At 46.1% G+C, this 21,576-nt stretch overlaps 4 protein-coding genes across 9 annotated transcripts; all 4 read left to right on the forward strand.

The window, feature by feature from the left end:
• The first annotated feature begins 146 nt into the window (after positions 1–146).
• Positions 147–3,090, forward strand: abhd10b (abhydrolase domain containing 10, depalmitoylase b). 3 transcript variants are annotated; one of them, XM_003967934.3, is made up of 5 exons: positions 147–288; positions 652–838; positions 1,684–1,795; positions 2,142–2,279; positions 2,370–3,090. In XM_003967934.3, the coding sequence occupies exons 1-5, from the start codon at positions 195–197 to the stop codon at positions 2,709–2,711; spliced, it is 873 nt and encodes a 290-aa protein (XP_003967983.1). In that variant the 5' UTR covers positions 147–194; the 3' UTR covers positions 2,712–3,090. The 3 variants fall into 3 exon arrangements, with proteins under 3 accessions (XP_003967983.1, XP_011606196.1, XP_011606197.1); XM_011607894.2 differs by having other exon boundaries at positions 147–246; XM_011607895.2 differs by lacking the exon at positions 147–288 and adding an exon at positions 322–412.
• Positions 3,091–3,709: 619 nt separating this feature from the next.
• On the forward strand, positions 3,710–6,456 carry tagln3b (transgelin 3b). 2 transcript variants are annotated; one of them, XM_029843202.1, is made up of 5 exons: positions 3,710–3,912; positions 4,577–4,768; positions 5,131–5,305; positions 5,388–5,490; positions 5,561–6,456. In XM_029843202.1, the coding sequence occupies exons 2-5, from the start codon at positions 4,589–4,591 to the stop codon at positions 5,700–5,702; spliced, it is 600 nt and encodes a 199-aa protein (XP_029699062.1). In that variant the 5' UTR covers positions 3,710–3,912; positions 4,577–4,588; the 3' UTR covers positions 5,703–6,456. The 2 variants fall into 2 exon arrangements, with proteins under 2 accessions (XP_029699062.1, XP_003967982.1); XM_003967933.3 differs by having other exon boundaries at positions 3,714–3,912; positions 4,561–4,768; positions 5,561–6,455.
• A 793-nt stretch (positions 6,457–7,249) lies between these two features.
• On the forward strand, positions 7,250–8,616 carry c1qtnf9 (C1q and TNF related 9). Of its 2 annotated transcripts, XM_003967966.3 has the most exons (3): positions 7,250–7,577; positions 7,643–7,705; positions 7,814–8,616. In XM_003967966.3, the coding sequence occupies exons 1-3, from the start codon at positions 7,397–7,399 to the stop codon at positions 8,581–8,583; spliced, it is 1,014 nt and encodes a 337-aa protein (XP_003968015.3). In that variant the 5' UTR covers positions 7,250–7,396; the 3' UTR covers positions 8,584–8,616. The 2 variants fall into 2 exon arrangements, with proteins under 2 accessions (XP_003968015.3, XP_029699061.1); XM_029843201.1 differs by lacking the exon at positions 7,643–7,705.
• A 496-nt stretch (positions 8,617–9,112) lies between these two features.
• spata13 (spermatogenesis associated 13) lies at positions 9,113–20,859 on the forward strand. Of its 2 annotated transcripts, XM_011607888.2 has the most exons (13): positions 9,113–9,614; positions 13,574–15,052; positions 16,371–16,829; positions 17,171–17,315; positions 17,484–17,614; positions 17,813–17,992; positions 18,482–18,661; positions 18,759–18,938; positions 19,022–19,254; positions 19,365–19,494; positions 19,578–19,953; positions 20,079–20,153; positions 20,232–20,859. In XM_011607888.2, exons 1-13 carry the CDS (start codon positions 9,606–9,608, stop codon positions 20,411–20,413), a joined length of 3,759 nt encoding a protein of 1,252 aa, XP_011606190.1. In that variant the 5' UTR covers positions 9,113–9,605; the 3' UTR covers positions 20,414–20,859. The 2 variants fall into 2 exon arrangements, with proteins under 2 accessions (XP_011606190.1, XP_011606191.1); XM_011607889.2 differs by lacking the exons at positions 9,113–9,614; positions 13,574–15,052 and adding an exon at positions 15,663–16,010 and having other exon boundaries at positions 20,232–20,413.
• Positions 20,860–21,576: the final 717 nt, after the last annotated feature.

Genomic DNA, 21,576 nt, shown 5'->3' on the forward strand with positions numbered 1-21,576 from the left:
CACATTTGCCATCCTATATGTATAAATAAACCTTTGGAGTAGCTGCACAAATACATATGCTGCAATGACACGTGATTTATTTTCCTTTTGGCGTTTGAATAACGTCTGAGTGATTATTTGAAGTTATAACGAGGGGTCCTTTGGGAAGCGTTTATGCAACTCTCGCGATATTTGCGTGTTAGGTCACAACCAGTATGGCAGCCGTCGCGGCGAGATCCTGCCGCAGAGGACTTTCGCAGATCTTAAGTAATGGGGGACTTTCAGCCTCAATTCCAAAGCGTTTGGAGGGTTTGTTCGAGTCTTTGCCTAAAATACAAACTTGTCATCGGGCGTAGTTTTCGTACTTGGCTGTTTACGACCACGGGAGGGGGTGTGGCGCAGCCACATTCCGTCGTCTTCCAAATTATGAACGGTGTTGCGTTTGTTATTGCCTTTCTGTGTAGCATGCGTAATATTAACTGATGCAGTTAAAACCAGTTGATCACACTGACAAACAAGTAGACAATCTTTGATTTGGGTTGTGAATTGATTGTGAGTTTTATAGTTTGTGTCATGGGAAGTCTTTAAAATGGACCGTCGCGCTGTTGGGGTTACGCACATTTGGCAACACGTGTTCACGATATTGATTATGTCGCGCATCCTCTCAACTAGGTGACAGGAGGCACAAGTCCACGGTTCAGTATGCTTCACGACCAGACCTTCCAAAGCTGGCATACAGAAGGCTGAAGGGAAAGAGCCCAGGTGTTGTTTTCCTGCCAGGATTGGGCTCCAACATGAACGGTCACAAAGCTGAATCCCTGGAGGAGTTCTGTAAGTCACTGGGACACTCATACCTCAGGTAATAATCACGGAAAATAGCACAGAATATTTATACCTTCCACACGGTATACCTTCCTGATGTGGGACATGCAACTAGATTCTAGTGTCTAGTGTGAAAAAAGGGAGCTGAGATGTTAAAGTTGCAACAATTGTGCAATTCCTGCAAACCACTGGCAGGAATCCATATTAATCCACAACACAAACAATGCTATGAATCACTCAGAGCTTGTTCTGCCCAAAGTAAACCAGCTGCATATTTTCAAGTCGGGTAACAACATTTATTTTGCTCAAATTCCAGTGGTATTGTTTTCTGACGCACGTACATCTTGAGCTCTGATGCCAAGGCTGTTAACAGCCAAGATGGATGGTTAAGTCAAACAAAAGAACTAAAGGAGACACCTTCAAACCCTCGACACACCTTCAGACTTCAGAGGGAAAGAGAAAACAAAAGATGGAGAAAATGTTTTATTTATATACACCACATGTTCACTTCACAAAAGATTCCGTGACTCTGTTCAATAAGCACGTGACAAGACAAAATTCTTTGCCCAAAAAATAATGATTAGCTCGTGTTTAATGTCGTCTCTCAAAAATTAACCATTCTGCTAAGCGGTTAATTGCCTCACAGGGATGAAGAAAGTTTTTTAAACACCATAGCAGAGTTCAAACTAAGTGAAATATAATTTGATCTGTTTATTCAGGATGTAACTGGGTTTAACTGAGCGATCATTTTATTTGGTTAAAACTTCTCTTCAAATCTGATAAAGTCTTATGAGTCTGCTTACAGTGATACTCATCTTACAAGATGTAATGTCTAATGTGTTTAGGTTAAAGTATTATTGAATAAATTCTGTATTTTTACAGGTTTGACTACACAGGACATGGGGCGTCAGAGGGGGTGTTTTCAGAAGGAACTATTGGTACCTGGAAAAAAGATGTCCTCTATGTGCTGGATGAGTTAGCAGAAGGACCACAGGTACATCAAATCTCTGTATAAAAGAGCTAAACACTTTATTGGTACATTTACATATACAGTACTTTATACTATAACGGTGTGTGTATGCATACTCGTATAAATAATGCTGATTCAGCATGACACACCATTCACACACCAAGTGTCTATTTTTTTTTTGCATCTAAACTCAGTAAATAGTTGAACAGTCTACAATTTCTTTGTATGTTCCACCGTTTGTCCACAAGATGGCGCCATGTTCCCGTATTTGTAATGTCACATTTATTACCTTTCGCTGCGGTGAGGTGGAAAATTAACTTGAATATTCAACTACATTTACAATGTATTTATGGTATATGTTTATTTGTAGATACTAGTAGGTTCCAGTATAGGTGGTTGGCTCATGCTGCTGGCAGCCATTGCAAGACCAGAGAAGACTGCAGCACTTGTTGGTATTTCCTCAGCGGCAGATCACATCGTCACATCATTCAACTCTCTCCCTTTAGAGGTACGAGGATTGCAAACGTTTACTATATGCGTGAGATTTTTAACTTTTAAATCGATTCCCCAAACGGGTTGACGGTGTATGTTCGAACAGACGCGCAAGGAGTTCGAGGCAAAGGGGGAATGGACAGTACCCTCCAAGAACGCAGAAGAGGGTCATTACAAGTTCAGCATGGACTTCCTGCGAGAGGCCGAAAATCACTGTGTTCTCCACAGCCCCATCCCAATCACCTGCCCAGTACGGCTTATTCATGGGCTGAAAGACGAGGACGTCCCCTGGCACATCTCCATGCAAGTTGCCGAGCGGATCCTCAGCCCCGACGTGGACATCATCCTCCGGCGACACGGCCAGCACCGCATGTCCGATAAGGATGATATCAAGCTGATGGTCTACACCATTGATGACCTCATAGACAAGCTGACCACCATGGTCTGAGCGAGTGGTGGAGGAAGGTTCTTGAGACATTAGAGGGGAGAAGAATTGCGCACCGGGAAAGCGAGACTCAAGAAATTAACCAAACGACGACGTGTGCCCCGCCCAATCTGGCCCTTCGCTCTCCCCGTGCGTCACCTCCCCTTTCAACAGGCTTTTTCAGTGTAAGCTGTCAAAAGGGACCCGTTCCCATATATCTTCAGGTTGCGTTTGCATGTGTCCCGAGCTGTCGTATGGAGTGTTAGGCCTTTTTCTCCGGTGTTGCTGCTCTCACTCTACTGTTCTTGTTTGTTCTTTCTTACCTTTTTACTTAGATTCCTGTGCCTTTTTAAAACACTTTTCACCCATTTTGTCCAATAAAACATCTGCACAATAGACTGCTGCCAGTCTCTCGTCAAGAGAATAATTTCTTTATTAAGATGTGAGTTATAGTTTCAAGTTAAGATTTTTAAAGTTTGGAGGTTATGCCCGTTTCACGCAGATTATTTAAGTTCTTAAGTAGAAAAGCTTTTTAAAAATTGTATTTAATGGAAGATTCCCCGTCGAGTATAGAGTGCTGCATAATGAGTCACTGGACTGTTTATTAATGTGGAATTGTTCACACTGTGCTGTGCTCAATGGGCTGTGCTCAATGGGCTGGAATCCATCCCCTAAATGGCTCGAGTCAACTTAATCACCACGTTGACCTTTTAACTTGCACAAGTTGGCCACTTTTGTGTCAAAACTGAAATTGAACATGGATTTATGGGAGCGTCCAGCAAGGCAAGTGGAGATATAAGCTCAGAACACACTGTTATGGATGAACCTGATTTATTTTTTTGAATTAATTTGGCTCAGACATTAAAACTAGTAAACGAAAGCATAACGGTTCCACGGCTGAGGACAAACATTCCCAACACAGGTCAATAATTGTGAGCTACAAGTAAAACTAGGTTGACTTGGCTCATATGGCACCTTTAAAGCTGAATACACTGATTGTCTTCCGGACACAGCGTCATGTCGTCTCCAGAGACCCCTCCTGGAAGAGGCTGCCAATATAAACGGACAGACTCCCCCCTCCCGGACCATCCAGACCCTGGCCGGTCCGACACGCTTATGCAGCGCTTCATGGATGCTTCATCCGGTCAGCATCCTCAGCCCTGTGCGCATCAGCGGAACTGAGAGGCGGTGACACGGACACGTTTGACCAGCATCACCTCTATTAGTAAGTACGCACGGTCTTTATTTTTGAACAGCAGTTTCTATCGCATGTTTTAAATGTTTCATGCGTCGTGGGCGCCTCTTCCAAATGCCTTTTTTGTGAAGCTGCAGAGTGCGGTGTGTGATGTCACGGTCGGCGCTGTGGTTCAGTAAAACTACGTCGGAAAACAAAGATGGGAATTTAACAAACGCTGCGGAGGAAATTAACGGCCGACATCGCAAGCGCATGCTGCGCACGCGGCGTGACGCGGCCTAATGTGATTTCACTAAAAATAGAACAGCTGCATTCACAAGAGGGCAAACTTTTTGAAAATAGGGTTCACGTTCTAATGGATCCTATAGGTCGCATTCCACGCGAAACTCTCGTCTCGTGCATCGCATCAGCGGAAAAAGAATGCCGGAAACCCCCTTGATTGTTGCCATAGTAATAAGAGGGCTTGTCAATGTTCAGGACAGCCGCCGTGGACCACACCCATCCCTGCAACATCCTCCACTTTGGTGGAGTCTGAGCTGGAAAGATGCACGATGACACCATGATAACTTGTTTTTAATGATACCTTGATGAAGTATTTATCTTTTTAGGGGGAAAGAGCGTTTGAAACAGACAAGAAAAAGGATCAGTGATATCAGATTGATATTGGAATCTCTCCAGTTTGTTGTCTTTATAGCAGACTGCTGTTATGGCGAATAGAGGGCCCAGCTATGGACTGAGCCGGGAGGTACAGGAGAAGATCGAGCAGAAGTACGACCCAGACCTGGAGCAGCGTCTGGTGGACTGGATACTTGTGCAGTGTGGGGGGGATCTGGAGCGCCCGCAACCGGGGAAAGACGACTTCCAAAAGTGGCTTATGGACGGCACGGTGAGTGGCTGGCCTGTACTCAGAATAGAAATTATATTAAATTATTTAAACAAAACAGGGCCTCGCTCTCAGATTTAAAGAGCCCGTGGGGTAAAGATGACTAAAATAAGAAAGCAGATTTATGTACATTTCAGGATAATAGAACATAAATTATGTGTTCTGGATCACTGCACAAAGAAGATCTTTTCAGTGACTACATAACATCTCTTTTGATCATTTATTTTTCTAATTTGACATGCACAATAAGATCATTTTTGTGTAATTCAGTACAATTTGAGCAGGTATTAATATCCCTGCATCCCTGTTACATATATGTATAATTAAGCCAACGCTGATTCAGTTTGGGGTTTGTCTCATCCTAGATTCTCTGTAGGCTTATCAACAGCCTGTATCCCAAAGGGGAAGAGCCCATCAAGAAGATTCCAGAGACACAGATGGCCTTCAAACAAATGGAGAAGATCTCCCAGTTCCTGCGAGCAGCTGAAGCATATGGAGTCATAACCACTGATATTTTTCAAACTGTTGACCTCTGGGAAGGTCGGAGTGCTGTAATCATTGATGCTGTTTTAAAAAATATTGTTTTTTAAATCACCATAACATTCTTTTATCATATCTACAGGAAAGGACATGGCGACAGTGCAAAGAACTCTTATGGCTCTGGGGAGTCTGGCTGTCACTAAGGACGACGGCCATTACAGGGGCGACCACGAATGGTTCCATAGGTACATTAGCCTTAACGGCATGTTCGCGATGCTTCAGCTTCCTCTTCCTCACCTTGTGTCTGTTGTTCAGGAAAGCCCAGGGGTATCGTCGAGAGTTCAGCCAGGAACAGCTCCGCCAAGGTCGCAGCTTGATCGGCCTGCAGATGGGCAGCAACCGCGGGGCGTCCCAGTCTGGAATGACGGGCTACGGGATGCACCGTCAGATTATGTAGACCAGGTTCTAGCTCACCTGCACCTCTAGTTCCTCATTGTATTTTCTACTAATACCTTTAAAGCCCATAACGCTCATCACCCTTGTAGTTAATCCCACGTTCCCTAAAAATGCTGCTTTCCAAAACAGTGTTCTGGCTATAAGAAATGATGTCACATCCTGAGCAAGTGCTTCCCCTTTGAGCTGTATGTTATCTTTGATGTTAATTATGTAACCGACACCACAAGCCATCAGTGTTCCATCCTACACCATATTTTTTTTACATGCATGTGTGAACGTTCTGCCCACTTCCTCAGCCTCAAAGCTCATAAATGATGCCTATGCTGCCCTCTCTGAAGGCTTGTAGCAACGTCCTCTTTGACCAGATGAACCTCACGTTGTGCCTGGTTCTGGGACAACACAGAATTGTTCCTGATACATAGAATACCAAAACAATTTTATTCTTTCTGAGCCAAACCCCTGTTAGTTGTGTGTTGCAGTAGATTCTATTTCTGGTGCCCAGTGAAGATAATAAACTGTCACGTGCCGTCATGTTTATATTTTCTTAAATACGTTTATATAGGAGATATAGAATAAAGTGTGTGATCACGCCTTTGTGTCAGTCTGTGTAAAACATGAGCTGGGCGTATTGATAGCTTCAAGGTAAGGGGTCTGTGCTGCTGTGTGGGTGTTTTTCTCCCCCTTATCTCAGTTTAATGCTGTTTCAGCCCCTCCCTTGTAAACCCCCCTCTTGGAACACAATTGAATAAATGGGAAACAGATCAGGTTAATGGATCCTCTCGTCTTCATTCAAGTCATTAATAGTCTGGGTGACTTTGGCTGGAAGCTACCAGATAATGCAAATGCCACCTGACAACATTGTGTACAAAGTTGATAAAACTGTAATTTCAGTTTAAAGTGTATATAATATAATGGGAAGTGAAAATGGGTGTCTTATTTTTTACTTGAATACTTTCCTCTAGCTTTTATTAACCAAATGGTCAACATCAACTCTCAATATGTTAAATGCTGAAATAAGCCCTCCTTATAGATAAGCCTATCTTTAAGATAAGCACTAACTTCAGTCAAAAGCATTCTCAATAGGTGGGGTCGGGTTTCGGTGTAGGAAAGGGCACATTTTATGTCAAGCATCCGGTTTATGGGGTCAGTTGTTTCCAACTGATGGCATTTTTAAAGAGTGGGCGTGCAATGCATGCATGAATGAACATTTCAGCCATTAGCATCCAGTTCATAAACAGAGCTGACATCTGTGCAGTGTATCAATTTCTAATGCCCAATTCTTATGGTCATACTAGATATTCTGTCATCAAAACTAGAAGGGGTTTGCTCCACACGATAAGCCACGGGCAGCTCAATCATGTGGTCTTTTACTGGCCTTCACATGCTTTCTGCATGCATAGCTATTATTAGCCATTTCCAGAGTAGAGAAGCATCTTAAGGGGAATAGGTGATGTGTAACTGACGGGCTCAATAAGTAAACTGAAAACACCCTCAGACCAATGAAATGTCTTTGAAGACACTCTTGTCCAAAGTTCTTGTTCAGTTTGTGTCTTTGTTTGTCTGGTCTCTTCTTGCTTGTGTCTTTTTGGGACAGTTTCCATTGCTGCATGTTTACATTTCTTCAGTGCTGGTGAAAGGTCAAAACTTATCTTACTCTAAAGGATTCTATCTGGAATTTCTTTTTTATCTGGCGCCATGCAGCTGAAGTTGATGGGCATTTTCTTGAGCCTTCTGATGGTCAGGTCTGCTGCACAGGAGGAAATCCCAAACAAAAGCTGTGTCTGTGGATACCCTGGAATACCAGGGGACCCTGGACACAATGGTGCACCTGGCCGAGACGGCCGAGATGGACCTAAGGGGGGCAAAGGAGATCAAGGTGAGTTAGGAAGATGTCCATGTGTAATAATAATAAATATATTAAATATTAAAATATTCATTAAGGTGAGTTTGGCCCTATTGGACCACCGGGACTCAATGGCCAAAAAGGAGACAAAGGGGAATTAGGTATGTATCTTCAAGTAAAACTATAAACCAAAATGTACCACACATCTATATAGTCATATGTTCAAATGTAAATAATGTTGTGAGTACTAACACCTATACCATTTATAGGTACAGTGGGACCAGCTGGTCTCAAAGGAAAACGAGGAGAAAATGGAGAACTTGGGCATCCCGGGAAAATGGGACCCCAAGGAATCCAAGGACCTATGGGTCTAAAAGGAAACGAGGGAGAAATCGGGCTACCTGGACTTCAAGGACCTAAAGGTGAATTGGGACCTCCTGGACCGGTGGGCCTCAAGGGGGAAACTGGACTTCGAGGTGACAGAGGAATTCCAGGACCTCCTGGACCCCCTGGTAGAGCAGGTCCCAAGGGAGAAATTGGTGTTCCAGGCCACAAAGGTAATATCGGCTATCGTGGAGAGAAGGGGGATGAGGGAGTTAAAGGTGAGAAGGGTGAGAAAGGAGATGCATCTGTAGTTTCCAAAAGCGCCTTCACAGTGGGACTTACAGCACAATCTAAACTCCCAGCCGCAAATGGGCCCATCCGCTTTGACAAGATCATATACAATCAGCAGAATCACTACGATCCACAAACGGGAAGATTTACCTGTTCTGTAGCAGGAGCCTACTTCTTTACCTACCACATCACCGTCTTCTCAAGAAACGTGAAAGTTGCGCTGACGAAGAACGGTGAGAAGCTCATCCACACCACTGATAGCTACCAGAGCAGCGAGGACCAGGCAACAGGGGGCGCTGTACTGCACCTGGAAGTCGGGGACAAGGTGTGGCTGCAGGTGACCGGGGGAGAGCTCTTTAATGGCCTGTATGCTGATGAAGATGATGACACGACCTTCACAGGGTTTTTAATTTTTGGGCCTTAAATATGTTTTTCTATTAAATATGACGGTGTCCTTTTATGTCCTCGTCCCTTCTCTGACCTTGATTCGGTGTTTGGGGGAGTGAAATGTAAGGGCAAATTGCGCGATCCCTACACATGGCTGTACTCTAATAACTCAATCTGCTTCAGCCCATAAATAAATTAACATAAGAGAAATACAATTAATTAAGGTGTTGCAGCATTTTTTTGTCCTAAAAACGACTTTGTGATGGTAAAGACCCATCTGGGGAAGGGCCAAGTCTCCGAAACGACCTAGATTGTCTTGTCATGTCATGTCACGATGACGTGAGACAAGGAAGCCAGCGAGCAACTGGAAGGTCTGGTCTGCTTTTAAGTAACGCAGGAAATGCAGCACTTTCGTCTCCTTATTTTCCTTCATTGAAGAGCAGCTCCGATGTGGGCGTGTTTTGAGGTGGTCACTGACCTTTTTTTACATATATCTCCTGACCTATGATTGGCTGTGTGCACTTTCGGCAGGTTCCGGTCAACCAATCACCGCGATTACAGGCATTTTGAGGTCCCGCCCCTCGCAAACACTGCAACAAGTGCATTAATGATGCTCCCCAGTACGATTTCCCAAGGAAACTCTCTTTTGATTGGAATAGAGACCCGGAATTACGAATTGTTCCTAGGGAATTCCGGAGAACTTTAACCTTGACAAATTCTGGGCTACATTCCGTTTTCTCCGGCCGACAACACCGAAATTCGGACCCTTCGCAGTTCCGAAGAAGTTGAGCGCACCGACGCTAGCTGCGGTTGCTAGCCGAGTGTGCGGGGAGTCAGCCATCCGTCGGTCCCGGTATGTCGCGGGGCGACGACCGCAATTAACTCCGAGCTGCGTGGGTTATTTTTTGTAACCGACATGTTCTTCCGAGCGAACGAGACGTGCGACGCAGCGAGCCGTCGGTGCACGGACGAACCCGGACTATTTCATTATGGCTAAACCACAAAAGCAGCTGTTCGGTTGATGCGAGAGGGGGGGAAGTCAGGAGGACGGCGCCGACGATGAGCAAGGTGAGCAAAAGTTTTGATTTCATCCATTAACACGATGTAATCATATTTTTTTTTCCTTTCAAAACACGTGATACATAAGAAAAACCGTGCCTGTAAAATATTGATCTTGCTTCTGGAGCTTTATAGATCTGCCAGTTGCATTGATTTTCCCCTCCTGAGTTCTCGGTGGAAATAGGACCGGGGGGGCTTTTGTAGTGCATTACAGCCCTGGTTGTTATAGTGATGAGGGAGATGCCAGCCTGCACAGGGAGTTGGCGAAGGAGGGGTAGGGCCCACCAACTACAAAGAACCCTCTGGCCAGAGAAAGTTAATTAATACAGAAATAAATAAGCAGTTTTTCCTGCAAGTTCCTCACCAGCTTAAGAAAGTACTTAGTCTAATCTGCTTTCCATAGTTCAATCTTTTCCCACTCTGCTTCTTTAGTGTGTTCTGACTCCACTTTATGTAGGTTTGTTCAGGCACCCTGCACAAAGTGTCCCACCTCCAGGATGTATCTACTTAAATTCATATATGATGCATTGAAGATTTACGAAATGTTTCCTGAATTACGCATTAACAGCTGTAGGATAATTTATTGTAAGACGCTTCTGTGTTTTATCTAGATGTGCCGGTTAAATTCTTATGAGCAATCATTTGCGTCATTGTTGTGGCCAATAATTTGTACTTTCTGTGTCATGTTTCAGAATCTACTGTGCCTTTATCTTGTCTCGCAGACTGATGGGAATGAGTGTTTAAGATAGTCTTGGTTTTGCTCTGGGCCTTTTTGTGGCTGTCAGATGTCTGCCAGGTTACATTGTTGACTGTGTACAGCGAACATAGGTGTTGTTTTGTCTCTCCCGAGCCGTGCGTGCGCGGCGGTGTTAAATGTCTTTTTGCGTCTCTTTGGCAGCCTGCAGCCGCTCAGGTGAGGAGCTCTCTGTTGGAACGGCGACACTCCCTGGTTCCGCATGTACCTGGACTTCCCACGCTCTATAGAAAGAGGCGTGACCTCTTCCAATCTCCTCTGTACCTGTCATATGACAAAAATGAGGAAATAAGATCAATGCCAGATATGAGTCAGGAATTTGGCCCATGCTGTAGCTTGTGTGCTATCATGATCCCACGGGACGTGTCGTGTGTTTTGCAACCACAAACGAAGCAACGCGTTGCCATGACGGTTGTTGATGGAATTTTATCTGCTCTTTATTCCTAAAACTCCACCTCTGCGGTGTTGAGTGAACACCAGCCAGCTTAGGTTTGTGGGTTAACGGGTTTTGAGCGTCAGCCAGTGGATAAAACGACCTGGTTGTCTGTGATTAGGCCATCAAGTGTAAACAAAACAAGTCCTAAACACAGACTGGTAAGGCTCTGCTAATCAGATAATAAGTAGGATAGAACGGGGTATACGCACAAACCTAAACACTTGTGCTCTCATTATCAGGTTCAGCACAGTGTTTTTTTTGCTATTTCATATGCAAGACTGGAGACGGTGAACTTTTAAGCCACAGCTGAGCATATGTTCAACCTAAGTTGCACAGTATCTTATTTACCCACAGTGCTTTAGCTAATCAGACAATCTGTTCTTTAAAACAGAGAGGTGTTCTTGGAGGACACGGTGCTGCTCCTATTCGGGTACAAAGAGACACCAGTCAGGTGACCGCTTCAAAAGAAATGGTGGGTTTGCGACGGGGTGGTGGAGTCTGTCTCTGAGTTGGGCCAGACGGAGTAAATCACTCTTTTTGATACTCCTTCTCAGCCAGTCTTTCACTTTAATGCTTATTTCATTATGTCCTAATTAGTTCTATCCCACCCTCGGGCAGGTCGTGCCTCCGCGGAGGTGAACTATGGGTAGGAGGTCACGCATCACCGCACACATATGAATTCTTGAGTAAGTTCCTGGGCTTTCTTGCTAAACAGGAAGGGAGTCAATCGTTTAAATGCCTCCCTCCCTGCTCAGCTGAGGGTGCATCTAAGTTAGCAAACACATGCACGTTTACAGAGGATGCACGTGTGCATTTGGAATGCGCATGATAAGCCCTTGTATAGTTGTTTATGTATCCCGGTGCATGTTCATCCTTGTCTCTGGGAGTCTAATCTGAAGCTGGCTTCAGCAGGCTGCCGTGTGCGTGGGGGGGGGGCGCCACCCTGAGCTCTTAATTAACTCTGGACCAGGGCCCAAGAGCGCCACTCCCATCCAGTTTAGCTGGAGGAAGGCAGAGAGCAGCACTGCAGAGTGAGGATACGATAGTGAGAGTGATCAGCATGCACAGAGCAGTGTCATCACAACTTATACGTGAGTAATATTTGTCTGCTAGGGTTTTATGGTTTTATTTACTCATTTATGTCTTTTTTTTGTTCATGTTTGAATCAAATGAAAATGTGAAATGTCAGGTGTTTTCCTCTAAGGTTCAATGGCTCGGCAAGGAAAAAGGCTTTTCCGAATTCCCTCTTGTCATTTCAAAAACTGCTCTGGTTGTAATTTAGGTAATTATTAAATCGGAAAGTGAAAAAAAAAGTGTGCATATCTTGCAACTCAAAGATCAGCGAGACCGATGATGTCAGCGTGTAAACACCATAAAAGCCACGGTCCCATAAACTATACAATCATTGTACAAAAGCCTTCAGCATAAAATCTCCAGTCACGGTTTGTCCTTTTCCCACATGTAGTTGTGACTAAACGGCATTGCCAAGTCTTCCTACACACCAACGGGGTTGTGACAGCTGGAGCCAAGTTTTGGAAGGCAGAGAGGCGTTGAAGGATCACATGCTGATGGCGTGATACCTGATCATTCTCCAGATGGAGATCCTCTCTTTTATCGCTGCAGAGAAAGTTCTGTCAATATAAAGAATTGACTCGGTTTTACCTTCTGAGGAGGAAAGTACAAAAAGAGAGTTCTTTAGGGCTGATAGTGGCACATTGTTCCCAGAGGGGGGGTGTTTACTGTCGGTCAGCAGCGGTGCTTGGCGGCGGTGGCTCTGTTTACATAAGTGTTCGCTGTGATGGAGCGAGCTGCTTGAAGTGATGGCAGATTCCAGAGAGAGATTGACAGAGAGCCCATCTGCTGCCTCACACGCACAGGCACAGGCACGGTAGCCGTGGATGCACTCGGATCAAGTATGTGCACAATAAGCATCATTCACTGGAAACAACACGACCTTCAAAGATACGGTGACCTCAGTTTGTGTCATGGGGGGGGGTTTATGTTAATGCTTCAGCAAATCAGCCTCCTAACATATATGAACAGGCAAATTAAAATGTCCTCATAGGAGACATGAAGACATGATTCCTCACCTCTCAGTCATGGTTATGTTGTAGATAAAGAAGGTAAAACTTTATTTTATGCTTTCTCAGACTCCATATAGTTCAAAACAATTTCTTTAAGAAAAAGTTTATTTAAATGTTCCGTTCGAATACTGCTCAGACTGCAAAGCAGATCATTCAAACCGCTCCAGGTTAAGGTTAAAACATGATGGAACATAAGTGGAAATCTAAAAAACATAATGAGGGTTTTCCACATGTGGAGAAAGGGCTGGGGACCCCATTTCCCCCCACCCCCACCCCCCACCATCTTCAGTGTAATCTGGAGAAAACCAGGCAATTTATTACATTAATCACAGCGGATTAGGAAGTTTCATTGCTTAGTCACGCTCACACTGGCCTACTTCAAAGGCTGGGTTGCATTAGCCGCGAGTCTGTATCACGCACTCCTAAAGCTGAACGCCCCCCAAACGTGGGCCTCAGCCCTTCTTGGAGGCTGAAATACAGCACCGAGAGCAAATGTGCTCAGTGGTCTCAGTGACACTCATCTGGAAGTTGCACACACAGAAGGATATTGCTTTCGCCTTTTTTAAAAAACACTTTTACTTCTAAGAACTGTTTCCTGTTGCTGTATCAGTCTTTTAATTTCTTCACCACAGCAGGACAGTGAATTTCCGACAACATTAAAAAGGTCCGTGAAATGAATCTTTTTGTTTTCCAGGAAGAAGAGAGGGATGGGGTCTTGTCCACCAGTGAAGATCCCCTCCCGCGCCTCCACGCCCCCAGAGCTGACGCACCCATCCGAAGCCGACCCCTCAGTGATTCATACCCGTTTTACAGCCAAGCTGAGAGAAGCGGGCCCACGTATCTGCTGTCTGGGTGTGGCGCCCAAGTGCAGCCCATAACCACGTGTCCAGATGAAAATGGATTCAACGGCATCAGCTCTTCCGCTTGGTCCAGCCCCGTCATAGGCCAGCCTGACGGAAAGCCTTCCAGAATTATGAAGCTTTTTTCAAATTCAAAGAAAGGACCTGCTGCTGCTCCGAGTTCAGCCGCCGAGCAGGCCTCCTGGGCGGGGCTCTCAGGGCTGGGGGTCATTGACTCTTTCAAAAAGCTGCGATCTTCTGTGCTCCAAGGTATACAGAGCAAAGGGGCCAACATCGGTGATGGAGAGGCCTTCTCTTCTGGTGCTGGTGTTAGCCATGGAGCAAATAATCATGTCCCAGAGGGATGCAGTGTGTCTAATGGAAATACTGCTCACCAAAGTATGGGGATGAGCCTGTGTGACTCAGATATGGAGGACTATTACGATGACGGCGATGATGAAGAAGGTAATGCAGATGGCCTCACGCGCAACACGGTGTTCTCCAGGAGTATCAGGAGAGCGTACGGAGCGGGCCGTATCTCTTTATTTGATACGGGGAATGGGAAACCGATGGAAAAAAGCACAAGTGCGACGGCTTACGGACAGAAACCAACCCAGGCAACCAATGTGAACCCACAGCAGGAGAAAACAAATGAGACCTCCAATGTGAAGGTGCTGAGCAGACTGAGCAAAAGCGCTGAAAACCTTCAGATTTTTAAGGCACCGTTCAGACGCAAAGCTCAAGCTTCAGGGCTTTCTGTTCCTGACGAAGAGCTCCTCCAGAGGCCTGTAAAGGCACAGAGGGCTACAAACATTCAGAGGACAGCCAGCGCTTCCTCAGTAGACCTCCAGGATAATGCTCTGAGTAACAGGAAGAACCCTGTGAAGCCCAAGGGGCCAATGCTAAAGCTAGTAGGCAGCGTCACAGACCTGACTGTTCGCCGGAGGTCGACTTCCACCCCGAGCCCCACATCTCCATCTCTGATGTCTCCTCTGAGCCGCCTCCATGACGACTACTCCCGACGGGCGTCTTGCCTGACAACCAGCGAGCGACAGCAGAGGCCCTCACCCGTCAGAGCTTGTGCCCTGTCTGTCGGACACGCCCCTCTGGTCCATTCACAGCCTACAGGCGACGCCAACCAGGAGCACCAGGAGGTCTTTATCCCGGTATTTTTGGACCCTTCAGAGACAAATGGGTCGACCTCACCTGGTACCTCTGGTCTCAATGAATCACCAACCGAAGCCCCAAACCCTGAAGAAGAATGTGATTTATCTGCCCTGAGCCAGAAAGAGTCCCCACAAGAACCAGCTGATATGACCAATTTACCAGTTATGGTAAGGAAGAAATTATGTGCAAAATAAAACATCAAAAGAGACGATACAAGGGAATTGTCTTTGTTGTGTCTACCACCAGCATTATTTATTAGTATTGTTAGCCCACTAGCACATAAATCTCTATCACATATATACTATGTGTGGTATGTGTCTGACTTCTAGTGGGTGAGCATATTTAGCAAGTTGCTAATGTTGAGACCTGTAAAGAACAAAATGACAATCTATAACCTGTAATCTATTACATTTCTAATTCCAGAATTGAATGACCCTAATAATGCACAGAGGATGCTTTCTATCTTCTATTTGCCAGTCGTGTATTGAGAAAGCTGGATAGTGATTATCTCTAAATTTTCTCGGAGAGAGTGAGTGAGTCAGTGTGTGTGTTCAAAGTCTCATGATCGTAAAGTAAACAGCAAGGCAGTCGTGAATGTTCATCAATGTACTCTTTCCTCTCGTTCGTGTTTGATATACTGACTCCCACTGTCCCTGGTCACATGCTGGACCGGCTGGTGTGTGCTACCATGTGCACTGAAGGAGCACACGGAGTTAATCATTAGACTTTGTTTATGATTAGCGATCCTTGCACAGAACAGCCCTGCTGCCGCTCAGAGTACGTACGGCCACTGCCTCGCGTCTCTCTCTGTAACTGGAAAGTTGACCAAAGTCCACCACCGGGGACTCTTGGAGAGTTATTAGCAGCACCGGCCAGATGCGGCCTCAGTGCACGTCTATAGCCCAGTGCCTTTTTGGATGTGGACAGGTTCTTGTTGCTGGGGATGACCGGGCAAAATCAGATTTCTTTTTTTAGAAATCAAGTAGCTTTTACTGGCTTTGAAAGGCCTTTAGGTGCTTGGCCTTGGAGCAGAAACGGCTGTTTGTGTCTTTCACAATGGTGCTGTTGCTCTGTGTGCCTTTCCAGTGTGTTTGTCGGGCACCAGACCCGGATCACGACAGAGAGGTGAGGTCTAATATCGCTACCTGACTTACAGAAGAAAAATGGAATCGATAGCAAATGTTTGACAGCTGAATTCGGCCCACTGAATTACGTGCAGGCCGATAACATTCAATATTTATATTTGAGCAAATAGATTGTTGTGGAAAACCGTGGAGACAATCACCGTGAGAAGTCGGAATTCTTTCCACACGATGATAAAGTTTCTCATGAGAATCCTGGCGGCTTCGGACTAAATTATTTTGGTGCTGTTCCAAACGCTCTGTTTCTGATTAACAAATGTTCTTTCCAGCACGCACGTTCTGCATTTCTGTACATCACAGGATCATTTTCCTCATACATATTGAATTTTTCCTCTGATCACAGGAATCATCTGAGCAGCAAGTGAAAAAAGCTCTTCTAGAAGTGGAAGATGTCTCCCCAACAAGCAGCAGTACCCCCACAGGCTCCCCAACATGCGTCTCAGAACCTCCTTCACCTCCTCCCCCTGCTGACGAAGCCCAAACGTCTTCTGCGGAAGCTGTTCCGGTCAAGCCCAGGCAACGGAGCGGGCGCCAAAGGCCTCGGCCCATTTCTGATTACGGACAGCTCATTTCCAGGACCCACTCCATTCCCGAGGAAGTGGCGCAGCAGCATGCTAAAGACGGGACGTCGGATGCACTCCTGCAGAAAGACTGCGTCGGCGGCAGCTCCTGCGAGGCTCACGGGAACTGCGACAGCATCAACGGGGACGTCCGGAACAGGAGGCATCGACCGCTGTCTGTGATCGGAGGATTGGATGTTTACCCCCCGAATGCTGAGGATAAGGATGAGCATCTCTCTTCCGTAAGCTTTTAAAGTCACAATCTCCTCCTTTTTAAAACAGAATTTTACTCAAAAACTTTTTGACACAAGATCCAATAAAGCAAAACAAACGATCCCACATGCCCAAGGCCTGGAGTTGAATAGTCATAAAACCCAGCTCTCCCAGTTGAAATGCTTCATCCTTCATTTCCTGTTCTGTTTCTATCGTCTGGGGTAAAGGGTTAGAAGACCAGACAAGACGATTAAAGGAAAAATCTAAATATCGAGATCAGCCATCTTAAGGTTTTCCTACTAAAATGTCTTGTGAGGAAGCAGTGCAGTTGATCCCTTCCTAAATCCCCGGATTCTTGCCCTCTTTGCAGCCTCTGTCGCGGCCTCCCATCCCCTCCCACCAGGTGCCCCCCTACAAGGCGGTGTCGGCCAGATTTCGCCCCTCCACGTTCTCCCAGAGCACCCCCATCGGTCTGGATCGAGTCGGGCGGCGAAAGCTGCACAGAGTGCTCAGCGGTGAGAACAAAGTTGTTCACGCTCTGGTGTTTCTCAGCCTGTGGGAAACAAGAATTGGGGAATGTCAGCGTGCGTGCTCCGGTACCCAGGTGGGGCCACATCTGTGGCTCGGTCGAGCGATGGCACTTGTTGTCGCTGAGTGGAAATATTATCTGTATATGTTGGCAGGTGGTATGGCTGAGTGTTCCATGGCGCTGGACGACAGCGTGAGTGAAGAGGAGGAGGAGGGCAGCTTCGACGAGCTCACAGATGTCACACCCTACCTTCAGCCCGGGGTGGAACTCTCCGTGCTCAATGAGGTGAGGCAGGGGAGGGCAGTCACGTTGCAGCCTTTTCAGTAACTAACCTGTTAAATAGAAGCCGTAAACTGTAAACTCGCCTCTTTGCAACTACCTGTACATGTTTAACACAGCAGACAACCCTGCCAGCTGTGGATAATTGCTCATGATCATTGTGGGTTTGGGCCTGTAAGAGTTCCGTCTGTATGTGTGTCTCAGTGGATAAGCTCTGGACGCGCGGTGCACGCCGAGGCGCTCTGGGACCATGTAACCATGGAGGAGCAGGAGCTGGCGTTCAAAGCTGGCGATGTTATCCGTGTGGTTGATGCTTCACACACAGACTGGTGGTGGGGCAGGGGGGGCGACAGAGAGGCCTGGTTCCCCTCCAGCTTTGTCAGGGTAAGTGGACGTCCCGACCTGAGTCAGAGCCATGTTTGCTTTCTAGAAGCACAGAAAAGACTTGGAAACTGGCTCGATTCCAGACAAACCTCATTAGTCCATTAACTGTGTGTGTGTCTGTGTGTGCCTGTATATGTGTGTAAGAGAGTTAAAGTGCTCAGTCCTGTGAGGTTCAACTGGTTTCTATGGTTACCAGAGCTGATTTGACAGTTGCGTCTTAATTAGGCGGGCTGTTTTAACTTGGAGGAAAGTTCAGTGATTGAGAGACGGGGGTATGTGTTTATAGCAGAATCTATAAGTGATGTTGCTACGGTAACGAGCCAAGTCTTCTGAAGTCTTCTGAATTTACTGTTTTTATTGCCCGTAAATCACAACAGAGTATGACAAGTACATTGTGATTCTAAAATGAACTTCAAAGAGTGAAAGCTAGGTTTATACATTTATGTGTTAAGGCTGGAATTCACATCATATGTGCTGGGTGTGTTCCAGGTGCGAGTGAACCAGGAGGACTCGGGGGCAGAGAGCACAGAGAGTGTAGCGGGCCAGGAGGCGCAAAGCTCCAGGGAGACTCACAACCTTCAGCACAGGGAACAGATGAGAACCAATGTGGTTCAGGAAATCATGAACACTGAACGCATCTACATCAAACACCTGAAGGACATCTGTGATGTAGGTGCAGCAACAAGTATAAACCAAAACGAAGCGAGCCGACTAGCTCCCCCTGCTGGCCAGTGTGTGAACCGTTTGAATACCTTTTTTCTTTCAGGGTTACATCCGCCAGTGCCGCAAACACCCGGACATGTTCACCGAGCTGCAGCTGAAGACCATCTTCAGCAACATAGAAGATATCTACAAGTTTCAGAGGCAGTTTCTCAGAGACCTGGAGAAGAATTACAACAAAGAGGAGCCACATCTCAGCGAGATAGGAGCTTGCTTTCTACTGCAGGTAAAACTAACTTTACACATTCAGCTGTAACTCCATTATTTGCAGTTTCACTTTCATCACATGTTCTTTTTTCATGTCCAAAGGGAGAAGGGTTTTCTATCTACTCGGACTACTGTAACAATCATCCAGCTGCTTGTGTGGAGCTGCAGCGCTTCATGAAGCTGGGCAAATTTAAGCATTTCTTTGAGGCCTGCCGTCTCCTCCAGCAGATGATTGACATTTCAATTGCTGGTTTTTTGCTCACCCCAGTCCAGAAAATCTGTAAATACCCCCTGCAGCTAGGAGAACTGCTGAAATACACCCCCAAAGACCACAGGTGTGTACATTTGGGTGTGCGGATCATCCTGTAATCACTCTTCACACTTATCTCCCTTCTTACATTTATTAGTGTTTATCAGGTATTGCAATGGGTTGTTTTTGTTTCAGTGACTACACTGGAGTAAGCGAAGCATATGAAGCCATGAAGAATGTAGCGAGTCTTATAAATGAGAGGAAGCGAAGGCTGGAGAGCATTGACACCATCGCTCACTGGCAGGTTGCCATTCTGCACTGGGAGGTGATGACAGCCAGTCCATTTTTCTCTTTCCATGCATTGTTTGCTGGTTAAAACTAACTTTTCTTGTCAATGTGCTGCTGCAGGGCAGCAATGTGCTGGAGCGCAGCTCAGAGCTGATCCACTCTGGCGAGCTGACCCGGATCGTCCGACAAGGCAAAATGCAACAGCGCAGCTTCTTCCTCTTCGACCACCAGCTAATATACTGCAAGAAAGACGTCCTGCGCCGCGACCTTCTCCACTACCGCGGACGGATGGACACGGACCAGACAGAAGTGCTGGACGTGCCTGACGGACGGGACCAGGACCTGGGCCTGACCCTAAAGAACGCCCTGCGTCTGCGTAACGCCTCCACTCTGGAGTTTATGTGTGTGCTGTGCTGCAGAAAAGCCGAGGACAAGCAGAGGTGGCTGCAGGCGTTTGCTAGGGAGAGACAGAGAGTCAAGGAAGACCAGGAGATGGGTGAGTCACGCTAAAATAATTAGTTCGTCATGCGGCTCCTTTTTTTTCATGTCAAGTTAAAAGGAGGACGGCTCAGAGGAGGAAGTGATTGTTTGAAAATATTAAGGTGCGTTCTTTCTTTGCAGGAATGGAAATCAGCGAGGAACAAAGAAAACAGGCTATTGCTAATGCCAGACGGGTCAAACAAGGGAAGAGCAACAGTAAGTTTCTATTTTCCACTTTTTGAATTTATTGCTTTTATTTTAATAAGTAATGTGGAATTCTGTCCTTTTTCACAGGCATTGGCTACTCTGGTTCTGTCCCACCACATCACCAAAACCTTCACCCACTTCACCAGCGTCACATCACCATCCCAACCAGCGTGCCTCAGCAGCAGGTGTTTTCATTGGCTGAGCCTCCCAAGCGGAAACCCTATCACCTGCTGTACAGCATCACCCGGAACGCCTTTTTCAGGAAATGATCTTTTCTCTCCCCCTGCGCGAGAGCGCGTCCGTCCATCCTGAAGACTTAAAGACATTAATGTTTTCTTGCTACCTAATGCACTGTTGAATTGTCCTGTCGTGCCTCGTGTCTTTACCACCATCATGTCCGTCTTCTGTCACATGTGAAAATCTGGTGCCTGCAGTTTTAGGCGCCACACTAAAGTGTTAAACTACTGTCTGTCCAGTGTGTCGGTGTGTTTAAAGATGCTGCTCACTCATAAAAAGAAACGCCCGTTTTATTGTCTAAATTCCAACTTTGTTGTTTTTGCTTTTGCATCATGCTCTTATTTTATTTTATTGGAAAGATTGGAGTTTTTTGGCTTTGAGTGTGGCTCTGAGCTCAGCCAGAGGTTGAATTGAGTGACATATTCAACTTTCCTCTTAACATTGTAAATAAAAACCTTGTACAAACAAACCCAAGAAATTGTTCTTGCTTTAGAATACTTGTTTGCTTTCACAGTTTAACCAGTTGTTTCAGTTGTGTGGCAGACCTTAAATATGAGGTCATGTGACAGGCGCATGAAACATTAGCCATTCGAGCGAAGCAGATGCATTTCCCCCAGTGAGTCGTGTCTGTCCAGCGCTCGCCGCTGCTGGAGGATCTGGTTTCAGGCACCTGGCGACGGAGCGTCCCAGCAGCCTGCAGCGGAGCTCCGGCTGAACGACTGTCATCCGAAGGAAAAAGCCGATGGATCCTAAACAGGAAGATGACGGGTGAGTGACGGGATGCTTTGTCATGGTTACGGAGGGCCAGGACAGCGGGCGAACGAGCCGCGATGATGAAACTTCTCAGCAGGAGGCTGCCAGCGTGAGTAAAGCTTCTGCACCTCGGTCAGTCATTGAGCCTGATTCAGTCCTGATTAACCTGTGTCCACGTCTGACTTTGAAACCGCTTCTGTCGATCTAGTTCAGACATTCAACCATCCCCACTTAATATAGAACCTATGGTCTAACCTGTAGATCCGTATGGGATGACACAATGAATAATAAATGTTGCCCCGGTAACTCGATGAATGGTGGGTGCTGCTCCTGATGGAGTTACTGCTGCTGTTCTTCATCCTCCTCCAGTCTGCACCAGTGAAGGCACCACCGAATTGATCTACTCCAATGTCGAACAATAAGATGTACTTGACACCTACAT

Source organism: Takifugu rubripes, chromosome 10 (assembly GCF_901000725.2).
Source record: "Takifugu rubripes chromosome 10, fTakRub1.2, whole genome shotgun sequence".
NCBI lineage: Eukaryota > Metazoa > Chordata > Actinopteri > Tetraodontiformes > Tetraodontidae > Takifugu > Takifugu rubripes.

Bases quoted from the DNA above. Each gene is read 5' to 3' on its own strand.
- abhd10b (XM_003967934.3), top strand. From the start codon at position 195: ATGGCAGCCGTCGCGGCGAGATCCTGCCGCAGAGGACTTTCGCAGATC. The intron at 289-651 runs GTTTGTTCGAGT...CCTCTCAACTAG, and splicing joins AATTCCAAAGCGTTTGGAGG to GTGACAGGAGGCACAAGTCC. The intron at 2,280-2,369 runs GTACGAGGATTG...ATGTTCGAACAG, and splicing joins TCAACTCTCTCCCTTTAGAG to ACGCGCAAGGAGTTCGAGGC.
- tagln3b (XM_029843202.1), top strand. From the start codon at position 4,589: ATGGCGAATAGAGGGCCCAGCTATGGACTGAGCCGGGAGGTACAGGAG. The intron at 4,769-5,130 runs GTGAGTGGCTGG...GTCTCATCCTAG, and splicing joins AGTGGCTTATGGACGGCACG to ATTCTCTGTAGGCTTATCAA. The intron at 5,306-5,387 runs GTCGGAGTGCTG...TCATATCTACAG, and splicing joins AACTGTTGACCTCTGGGAAG to GAAAGGACATGGCGACAGTG.
- c1qtnf9 (XM_003967966.3), top strand. From the start codon at position 7,397: ATGCAGCTGAAGTTGATGGGCATTTTCTTGAGCCTTCTGATGGTCAGG. The intron at 7,578-7,642 runs GTGAGTTAGGAA...ATATTCATTAAG, and splicing joins GGGGGGCAAAGGAGATCAAG to GTGAGTTTGGCCCTATTGGA. The intron at 7,706-7,813 runs GTATGTATCTTC...TACCATTTATAG, and splicing joins AGGAGACAAAGGGGAATTAG to GTACAGTGGGACCAGCTGGT.
- spata13 (XM_011607888.2), top strand. The intron at 18,939-19,021 runs GTAAAACTAACT...TCATGTCCAAAG, and splicing joins GAGCTTGCTTTCTACTGCAG to GGAGAAGGGTTTTCTATCTA. The intron at 20,154-20,231 runs GTAAGTTTCTAT...CCTTTTTCACAG, and splicing joins CAAACAAGGGAAGAGCAACA to GCATTGGCTACTCTGGTTCT.